The following is an 11,024-nucleotide window of genomic DNA, read 5'->3' on the forward strand; positions in this document are numbered from 1 at the left end:
GGCCCATTGGGATTGGCTAAGCTTGGGAGTACTCAACAGCCGAGGGTGGGCCAGGAGGCGGAGCTTAAATAAGCTCCAGAGAGGCAAGAGCTGCAGAAGACGAAAGTTAGAGCAGGAGAAGACATTAAGATTAGAGCAAGAAGAGAAACAGGCAGGAGAGAGCAGGAGGGAAAAACATTGTAAAAGGGTCCTGAAATAAACTACAAAAAGGAAGAGCTCGTGTCGTTGCGTCTTTCTTGCTGGACGAGGAGGACCCCGACTTCCAGCTCTGTTGGCAATCTCACCAGAGTATTTCTGATCCGTTCTATCATCCAGCTTTGAATCAATTTTTTTTCTACTTGGCAATTTGTGTGGGCTTTCATTTCACTTTTGAATAACAGACCAAGAATCTGAACACACTTGACCCAGGATGCAGCCACCAGTTTTGGAAATCTAAGTTCTTGATCGTCTTGTCAGAAAGCCTACAACGTGGCTATGTTAAAAGGGACAGTATAGATACTTATTTGTATAACCCATACACAGCTAGAAGTGTGTCTGTGTTGGAGGAATGATAACCAGCCGGAGTGGGGGGGTATGTGGAAAACTAAAACCTGCTTGATAAATAACTGCTGTCGAGTGTGCAGACAAGAGGGAATCTGCATACACCACTGCTGCGGATGTAAACTGGTCCCGGCACCATGGAAATCAGTACAGAAGCTGAAGATACACTTGCCTTTTGGTCCAAGTCAGCCTGCCACAGACATTGAACATCTGTGTTTATTGCAGCTGTTCATAATAGCTCAGCTATGGAACTAACCAGGGTGTCCATCAACAGAGGGATGGGTAAGGAAAATGTATATACGCACAAGGAAATGTTTGCAGGAAACCAAGTGCTGCTAGAGATAGTATAATTAAATGAATTCAGCTAGTCTCAGAAGACAAATATACTTTCTCTCTCATTTGTTGTTCCTAAATCTCACCTAGATTCATAAAATTATGTATGCACATAGGTCATGGAACTGTCTAGGGAACAGAGAGCACTACGGGAAGAGAAACAGGGGAGATAAGACGGGGCGGTGGGTTTGGAGGAATATGCTCAACATACATTATACACATGTGTGAAAATGTCCATGCATAATACCATATACAATGAATATACACAATAAACATTTTCAAAATTTTGATATGATAGGTACCCCATACAATTAAAAACTCTAAAGAGCAAGACAACAGCTATGTCTGGTTATATGGTAGGGCATCAGGTATACCCAAGGCAGTCTCAGAGTGAGCCCAAAAGCAGGAGAAGAAAAAGACAAAACCAACAAAGCAAACAAACAAAAAGCCCACCAAGGACTGGGGCTTGGGGACGTGGCTCCGTTGTAAAGTGGTTGCCACGCAAGCATGGGAACCTGAATTAAGATATCTAGTACCTGTATAAAAGCCAGGTGCAGCAGTGAGCGTTTGTAGTTCCAACCCTGAGGGCAGCTGAGACAGGGGGATCTCCAGGTCTTTCTGGTCAGTTAGACTACCAAAGCTCGAGAGCCCCAATTTCACTGATAGACCCAGTCTCAAAAAATGGGGTATAGATTGGCTGAGGAAGAAACCCAAACTTGATCCCTGGCCTTCACATGCAAATACATGTGCATGTGTACTTGCAAACACAGATGTACACAAACACACGCATACTCTCCTGCCCTACACCAACCCCAAGGACAGAAGAAAACTGTTCACTTCACCATCTGGATAGCATGGAGTCGCCATGGTCAGAACAAAACAAAACAACAACAATTCAACGCCGTGCAATTGGTACTTTGATTGGATAGTTTCTGTTTTACTTATTCATGTAATAAGCATTTATAAACCTAGGAAGTATTGGCACACACCTTTAACCCCAGCACATGGGAGGCAGAGGCAGGTGGATCTCCAAATCTGAGGGCAGTTTGGATTACAGAGCAAGTTCTAGGACAGCCAGAGATACACAGAGGAACCCTGTTTCAAAAAAAAACCAAACCAACCAACTAACTAACTAGTCAACCAACTAACAACAAAAACATATATAATACACTTGCTTTGAAACATCCCATGGAGTAAGCCTGGAGACACACACACACCAGCCTCTCCCACCTAGAGGACACAGTAGGGGATGAGGGCAAGTCACAGTCACCGCTGTGGTTACCCAGGGGTGGAGAAGGTCTATGGATAGCTGAGGGGAGGGGCCAGGCTCTCACATTCTAAGAAACGTCTTCTGCAGCTCACTAGGAGCAGCTGCTTGACGTGGCCACAGATGGAAGCTACATGTGGTGTAATCACCACACATGGTCTTACCTCCACAGTAATGAACACTTCTTCCAGGTGGCTGGCGAAATTTTCCATCTCGATAATCTGCTGTTCCAATTTGCACATGTTTTTGTGAATTTCATCCTGTGGAGGTGAGCAGAACAAATTAAAGTGTTAATGATAAGCTTATTCTGTCTTTTTTAAATTAAAAAAAAAATGTGTACTGATGTCTGCCTGCAGGTACACCATGTATGCTCTTGGAGACCACAGAGCCTGGAAGAGGGCATCAGGGCCCCTAGAACTGCTGGTTTTTTTGTTTGTTTGTTTGTTTTTGTTTTTTTTTTCTTTAAATATGGAACGCTTCACGAATTTGCATGTCATCCTTGCGCAGGGGCCATGCTAATCCTCTCTGTATTGTTCCAATTTTAGTATATGTGCTGCCAAAGCGAGCACAGGACTGCTGTTACAGGTGGTTGTGAGTCACCATGTGGGTGCTGGGAATTGAACTCAAGGCCTCTGCGAAGCAGCCAGTGCTCTTAATTGCTGAACCATCTCTCCAGGCTCACACTCCATCCTTGTAGAGGCATGTAGGTTTTATTCCCTGCCCACCTCCTGAGACATACATACCCTCTCCAGACAAAGATGGAAAGAGCTTGTTACCTTGGCATGTTCCAGAGCTTTGCTGATCGGGGTTACTTCATGTTCCTCGTGTATGTCAAAATCCTTCTCAGCAGTTCTTACTGGGGTTTTGCAAGTGACACAGAAGACATCAGCAGGCTCTTCTCCATCTTCCTCCTCCGGGATGACATAGCATTCATACTCCTCACTGGCACGGCCACGTGTGTACCTGTAGACTTCCCGGAGGTCTTGGCACTGGTCAAGAGGGCCTTGCCCTCCGTAGCCCAGGTCCCCAGCCTCAGCTGCCTCACCACTAAGCCCCCAGTCTCTCTGCTCCCTGCCTGGGTCCTTCCTCATTCCATAAGAAGGATACCCCAGAGTCCCCAGTCTGTGTTCATCCACGAATTCATCCCCTAATTCACGGTCATCTTCAAGCCCGTATAAATGGACAAGCTCGTCCACTTCCTTCTGGAGATTCTTGCTGTCCCCTGGCCCTCTTGGCTCATTGGTCAGTTCAGCTTGGGTTACTTCCCTCCTGACTCTGCTGCTTTCTCCCTGGAAGAGCTGCAGTCTATCTTCAGAGTCATACAGGTCCATGTGATAAAAGTGGAAATCTTTGGGGGCTGTCGACCTGCCCAGCCCGGGTTCCTCCCCTGCTTCCTCCTCCATTGACACAGAACGGCCCTTCTCAGTCAGCAGCTATTCTGAATCCTAGGACACAGAAGAGGTGAACATCGGTTCCCAAGAAGGGAACTGCAGTGGCTGAGCATGAGATGGCATAGGTTCAGATCTTATCCAAGGAGTTAATGGTCACAGTGCACATCATGGTAAACAAATTCACTGAATTGTCCCAGCCGGAGCTGACTCACACACAAGGAGACCCTGGTGACCTAAGACTGTCTGGCGAGCAGGGGGAGTTGGAGACACTGCTGCAGAAAGGTGTACTAGGAGCATCACTCCTAACTAGGGTCACCCCACGGCTCTTCTCCATTCACAGCCCTCACAAACCATGCAAGATAATAAATGTTGATTATTTTAGGTCATCAAGCCATGGAATAATTTGTTATGAGATAAGTGTATGAATGATGCCAGCCTAAAAATAACCCTCTTTCCCTCCTGCTACCATCTCCCCACCTTTTGTTCATAGTCAGGCTCCTTCAAAAGACCGCATTGATATTGCTGATTTCCACACTGTGGCACGTGTACACGGGACTTCCCGTGGGGAATTCAGGCGCGGATATTGTGAAGAGTTATCAGCTTTCAGATACTCGAGCTTGTATTTAGCCTTTCTCAGAGCTGCTTGGCCTGGGAACAAGCCAGCCTCTGAGGTTCTCTCTTCCCAATAGTCCTTCTCTTATCACGAAAGCAAAAATGATACTTCCTGTTCATTCTGGATATTACTTTGCACAGTAAGATTTCATTGCTTGGGAATTTAATAAAGCCCTCGGGGGCTAGATGAAAGGACAGTCTGGAGGATTGGCATCAATGCCAAGAGTGAGTGACATTAATGAATGGGGAAGAAAAAAAAATCCAAGGTAAGTGCTTTCCAGCTCTTTGCTTCCAACAAAATTGCAAGAGGATCTAATCAAGTTGTCAGCTGATATGTTATTTAAAATAAATGCTCATGATAGGTCATTATATAATTTTGGCATACATTTCAGAAGGAGCTGAAAGAACAGAATGACATTGTTATAAACTGCCTCCATTCCCATCTACCTACACAGGCAAGCACAGTCACTCTGTTTGCACGGACAAACTGAAAAACTAAATACAAACTCTCTCACTCCTGCTGCGTTCTAGATGGTGTAATTTTCAAATCTGGGTTGAGCCTTTTGTTTTTAAATAAACAAAGTCCTGTCCACTTCATTAAAAGATGTATTTTGGGGCTGAAGAGGTGGCACGGTCAGTAAAGTGCCTGCCACACAAGCCCAGGGACTGGAGTTCAGACCATGAAAAGCAGGTGCATGTATCTGTAACCCAACACCTGGAGGAGAGGAAGGGACAGAGAGAGGCAGACCCCTGGAGTTTATTGATTGACTAGCTAGCCTAACCCAGTCAATGAGCTCTGGGTTCAGTGATAGTCTCTGTCTCAAAAAATACAGAGAGAGAATAATGAAGGAACCTGACATTAACAGCTGGGCTCACATGCACATGCACACACATATGCTTATTCATGTAAACATACACATACACACACACATACACATATTCACACACATACACTTATATAAACACACACACCTACATACAATACACACACATACACATATACATATACACACATATACATACACTTACTCATATAAACACACACATGCACACACATACACACATGCACACACATACACACAAACATACACACATGCTAGAGATGGCTCAGTGGCTAAGAGGTCCTTCCAGAGGTTCTGAGTTCAATTCCCAGCAACCACATGGTGGCTCACAACCATCTATAATGGGGTCTGATGCCCTCTTCTGGTGTGTCTGAAGACAGTGACAGTGTACTCACATACATAAAATAAATAAATAAATCTTTAAAAAAACATACATACACACATAGACACACACACTTATACACACACCCTACACATGCATTTCCGTTTTACTTTTAAATTATTTACCAAAAATTGTAATGCCCACATGCTGTTTTGTTTACATTCAACTAAAAATTATGTTGGTGTCTAGAGTTGGTGGAAAAGGGTACTTACTATTTAGAGACTTATGATTATAAGAAAAAATTTGAAATAGCTGCCTGTCTCTGTCCCTTCCCCACCTCCAAGTCCCACACGCTTATTTTTTTTTTTTGTAGAGAAATACATAGATGACCAACAAATGACATTTCTAATACAGAATATGCTTTTACATAACACGTTTTTGAAGGATTTACAGCACCTGCAGGTTACCATGCACATTGCCTATCAGTAAGTCTATGCTTCCCTTCATTGGTTCCCAAGGCCCAACTTGCCTCCTAACTGTGGAAATTCAACTATGGTCCCTCTCATCACGATCAACCTGGATCAGTTCATTCCTTATTTAGTGGATGACTCTCAAAAGAACATCTCAATCTTTTCTAAGGGGCCGTGAGTTCTGTTTTCTCAATCCTGAATGTCTGAATGCCCAGCTATTCGGGCATTCCCACTATATGAAAATGAGATCTTACTGCTAATACTTGCTGTAAGCTCTGATTTGGCATTGTGGGGGATGAAGGGGAGAATGAGAAGAGGGTCAGGAGTCTGGAAATGACACCCGAGAGGATGAGCACACAGCTTCCCCAGGCTCCATACCTCAGATGGCAGCAGCAGCAGGAGCAGGATGGAGCCAGGTCTTCATTTAGCATTATCCTATCTTCATCCCTACCTGGGCCCCTGGCTGCTGCCTCAGTACCAGTGAGGCAAGCCCGGAGGTCATCCAGAGGTCCAGAAGTTCTGGCACTCCTGGCTTTGGGGCAACATGAAATGACCCGAAAGTCTGCATTCTCAGCGTTACCATCTGCAGGAAACCCCGGGCGTCTTTGCCAGCCCTCCTGACCTCACTGTGTGTCTGGGTTATAGCCTACAATCATTTATCTGAGCATTGACTGTCCCTGGGGATGGCAAAGTGCAGACTCCAAAGAACAGGATACCACCAGGTGCTAGACACAGGAGTGAGACACAGGTCCTGCTCTTGTGGATACCCCAGACAGTCCAATAAGGGATTGTCAGCCCGTCTGGGACTGGGACGTAACTTCTCAGCCTTGTTACCTTCTCTAGTTCCTCTTTCCTTACATCCAGCCTCTGGTCCCATAGACTAAAATCACAGTTTCTCCCTGAGGCTCCAATATCACACCTGCTCTGCAGGCAGAAACATTCCTTGAAGTTGTCTGTTCTCCAGCTTTCTGGCTGTAGGCCCATGGTTCTGCCGGGCACAGACACTCAGAGAAGTATAATCCACCATTTTGAATTCTGAAGGCTCCGTCACTGGCCAGGTTCAGCTCTTTTGGATCCCTGGCACAATCCACATTCCCTAGCTTTTCAGTCTCAAAGTGATGACTGTCCCCCCTTTGCTAGTGGACTTTTGTGCTCCTTCAACGGACCCCCCTCAGTGTCTCCTAGTTAAATCTCACTCAGGCTCTTCCTGCTAACAGCTTGCCAGTTCCTTCTCTGCTGGTCCCTTAGCCACCTACCTCTCCTACCCAGCCAGTACCTGCTGCATCCTTCATGAAGACCAGCCATTCTACCCCAACATTAATAGTGTGGCATTTGCCCTCTCCAGACCCCAAACCAGAGATGAACTCATTGGTATCACCTAGTGTTGTGAGTGGCAAGTTAATATGAACAATGGCTCTAGGCACAGACTCTGTAGATACCTTAACACACACACACACACACACACACACACACACACACACACGCACGCACGCACGCACGCACGCACGCACGCACGCACGCACGCACGCACGCACGCACGCACGCACACACACACACACACACGCACGCACACACACCACATACATATATCCCTCTCCCCTCCCCAAGGCCACTGCCATTTGGACTCAGATAGCCTTGGTTTACATTCTGACTCTGAGACACCCTAACAGGGCGACATTGCTAAACCACCTCTCCAGATCTCACTTTCACAGACAATAAAACACTCTTATTAATTAGTGTATGCCTCATAAGGTTGGCTTTTTTTTGTTGTTTTTTGCTTTTGTCTTTTATCAAGACAGGGTTTCTCTGTGTAGCCCTGGCTGTCCTGGAACTCACTCTGTAGACCAGGCTGGCCTTGAACTCATAAATCCTCTTGCTCTGCCTACCAAGTGCTGAGATTTAAGGCGTGCACCAGCACCGCCCGGCTAACGTTGACATTTTGATGCAGTGAACTGTTCTATCTATTACATGGCTCAAATTAAGCTGTCAATAAATGTCCAGTGGTTTCATTCCTGTTCTTGTTGTTTCTAGCATTATCATTATCTGGGCCACCATCTTCTGCCTGGGCCAGTTTAGAAGCCTCCTACCTGGACACCTGTGGAGGGTGAGGACCAGAGATGGGGAATGAAAGCACACAGTGGCCATGGCGGTGTGGAACTGGCTGCTCTGGGGACACTTGACCCATGAGAGCAGCTGGTGATGGAGAACGTACCTAGGCCCAGGACCAAGCACCCTCACACTCAGCCGGAGGCACTGCCTAAGGAGGTCACCGTTCCCCACACAAAACCAACCCAGTGGTCTAGGGAGAAATGTAGTGTTCTAGGCTTGAAGAGCCCCCTAATTCAATTTCTTGATTTTAATATGTCAAAACTGAGGTTGTTTTTTTTTGTTTTGTTTTGTTTTTGTTTTGTTTTGTTGGGGAACAAGGGGCTTCTTTGTAACCAATTTGTCAAAGTTTTCTCTGTGCTGACAGCTAGTCACCAGTCCAGTGAGAGCTGAGATGTAACCTCAGCTTCCTATTCATGGAGGATAGGTTCTCTAAAAATAAAACTTGCACCTCTCTCTCTCTTCTCTCTCTCTCCCTCCTTCCCCTTCCCTCCCTCTCTCCTCCTCTCTCTCTCTCTGTGAGAGAGAAACAGAGAGACAGACACAGAGACACAGAGACACAGAGAAAGACAGACAGAGAGAAGCTGGAGCTCAAAGTACCAAATTGAGCCATGGGGAAGATACCAGCAATCCTTTAAATCCTTTAAAGCATGCTAAGGAGAGCACAGCCTTCCCCGCCAGCACCTGCTCTCTTGAGTGTGACTGCCATCTGGTCTGCCTGCTCAGCAGCAGCAAAGCCCGGGTAGCACAGGCCGTAGCACACAGCTCCCCTCAGCTCCCACTCTCTTTAGCTTTCTTTCAGTTTCTTAATGGGATCAGAACGCGGTCTCGGGGAACACTGATGACAAACTGTCATTTTATAAAGTATGAAATGAAGGTTTAGGAGGGTAATGAACCACAGTCCATACTGCAAACGTTAGGAGACTCCTCCTCTCTGCCTCACAGTGCAGCACCTGGAGTGCTGGCTCAGCTGTTACTCCTGCTTATGCTCTTACTGATTGATTCCTAGCATACACACTGGGCTGCCCACAACTGCCTGTAATTCCAGCTTGCCCAGGCTCTGACACCTCTGGCCTCCATGCCGACCTGTACTCATAAACATATATCTTCATGCACACACAACCGTATACACAGAATTGAAAATAAAAAAGAAGATATTTGCCTAAGTCCTATGTGTAAGATGTACCTTTATGATTGGAAAAGTCTTTTTTTTTTTCTCCTTCTAGGGACCCTTGACACATCTGAGAATCTGCTGAAATAATTTCCTAGAGGTGAGACCACAGTGACAGAGACATCATTTTGTTTTGCATATAATTATAAATGTTCATCCTAGCGATGCCTGAAGAACAGCTAAAGAAAGTTTCCCTTTCAGTGTTAGCTGTATAGTATGGTAAAAATGGTTCTGACCAGTTTCCCAGGCACAGCACAGACTCCACGGCTTTCTTTAAGAGCAGGCTGACTGTAGCACACATGGAAATCAGCAAGAAAACATCGATTTTTCAGTGTTTGAATCAAAGCATGGAAATCAAGAGTTTTCAGAATGCATTGGCAAATTAAAATGTAAAAGTATTTACTCATCAACACAATACCATAGCCAGTTAATAGCAGTGGCTAGAAAACAGGCCCTGTGCTAAAAACACCCAAAAGACACAGGTTAAGAACTGCCAACCTCAGTCACTTTAGGGGAATTTTTATGCCTAGTACCATCTTCAGGCAATATGAGTTCTTGCAAGTTCAAGCAGGCATAGACAATGCTGACCCAATCAAGTGTAATTTACATTTGTACTGTCCTTTGATAGCCCCTCCCAGCTAAAGAAAAGATAGTCCATTAACATAGTGGCTGTGTTATTACAATGAGATAATACAGTTTGCATTACCATAACACAATTATCCCAAAACTTGCCTGCTTGTTTAAAGGCCCATAAATGTGACTCTTAACTCCAAGGTCCAAACTCTGCTGGAAAATTGGATTTCTGTCTGGCCAGCTCCCCTTCCCGGTGACCTCTGAGTGTTCTGCAAGCTGGTCCTGCCTAGTCCACCCTGGGAAGTGGGGCGCCAAAGCTGGATGGTAATCTGAGCTAGCGTCCACCACAAATAGCAACTGGCCTGCCATGGGTGACAGTCCAAATATAGGCCTGCCACAGCGACCTTGCCACTTCTTACCACTCAAGTGTCACCAGGGGAGGTCACATGCTGTGCTCTGAAGCACTTCATTTACTGTGGGGGTGAGACCCACAACTCAGATGGCTGGCCACACATAAAGGGCTGTCATGGCCAGGCCAGAAGAGGGACACTGACAGTCCAGGGCCAGGTGCCTTCCCCCTTAGTTTTCTCAGTGTTTTGAGCAAACAGCTCTGGAGGCAATGCAAAGGCAACATGTTTTCTCACCCATCATCCTTTGCAGGGTGGGAACCATTCCCCTCTCTCTGAATGAAGATCCAGCAGAGCCTGAGATTTCTGTTCCTTCTTAGGTGACATAGTTTTAGGTCTCTCAATGTCAGCAATTGAACATCCAGTTCTATAGATGTAGTCAAAGGTTTATTGAGTATCACTGTTTCTTCTGTAGCGTGGTCCTCCTTAGCAGGATGCCTGTCTCAGGAGGAGCAAGGTAGGGCTTCCCTCTACACAGTCCTCTGAGAGCAGTGGGCTGGCTCTAAGAGCAGTGGAGAAGGTGATTAGCTGGCTGTCTGAGTGGCTGTCACAACAGGCGCTGACAATGGGCTGTGGGGCCTGTATCATTTTCAGATCTGAGTGTCTCATGTCTAGAGAAACCCATTATGAAGGCCCTCTCCTGAAGTTCCCACAGACCGGCAGACAGACCTTCCCCTCCTTACCCTCCCTGGCCAAAGTCTGTTGTATTCCTCCCCAAAGTTGTCTGCTGTTCCACCACCATTTGTGACCTTGTAAATGAGTTCTTCTCCTTTGTGAAGGAAGCTTTTTTGGAAGGTGAACTAGGACACTCCTTGACGTTTCTCTTTTCTGTAGGCCTCATCTCTGCTCCTGGCAAACTCTAAGGTGCAAGTGACTTCAATGAATCTTCCTACCTCCACAAAATGGCCCATCCTCTCATCTTGAGCTATCACTCCCAACAGCGGCAAACATAGCTAGCTCTCTTAAGGATCCTGATGAAGACCCATCAGT

The 11,024-nt window shown here is 46.0% G+C and overlaps 1 protein-coding gene and 1 non-coding gene across 4 annotated transcripts in view; both read right to left on the reverse strand.

Annotated features, from left to right (window-relative positions):
- Fsd2 (fibronectin type III and SPRY domain containing 2) overlaps positions 1-9,929 on the reverse strand; it is a 42,127-nt gene extending 32,198 nt beyond the window's left edge. Inside the window, exons 1-3 of one of the 3 annotated variants that reach the window (XM_031387181.1) lie at positions 9,787-9,929; positions 2,917-3,585; positions 2,305-2,400 (exon numbers count right to left, since the gene is read on the reverse strand). In XM_031387181.1, the coding sequence (XP_031243041.1) occupies positions 2,305-2,400; positions 2,917-3,543 (723 nt within the window). In that variant the 5' untranslated portion in view covers positions 3,544-3,585; positions 9,787-9,929. The remainder of the gene's footprint in view (positions 1-2,304; positions 2,401-2,916; positions 3,586-9,786) is intronic. The other 2 variants (XM_031387182.1, XM_031387184.1) reach the window with 2 other exon arrangements.
- LOC116104185 lies at positions 2,603-2,709 on the reverse strand. The gene has a single exon (XR_004123723.1). It is a non-coding gene; the product is annotated as a U6 spliceosomal RNA (small nuclear RNA).
- Positions 9,930-11,024: the final 1,095 nt, after the last annotated feature.

This window comes from Mastomys coucha, unplaced genomic scaffold (assembly GCF_008632895.1).
Source record: "Mastomys coucha isolate ucsf_1 unplaced genomic scaffold, UCSF_Mcou_1 pScaffold21, whole genome shotgun sequence".
NCBI classification, from domain to species: Eukaryota; Metazoa; Chordata; class Mammalia; order Rodentia; family Muridae; genus Mastomys; species Mastomys coucha.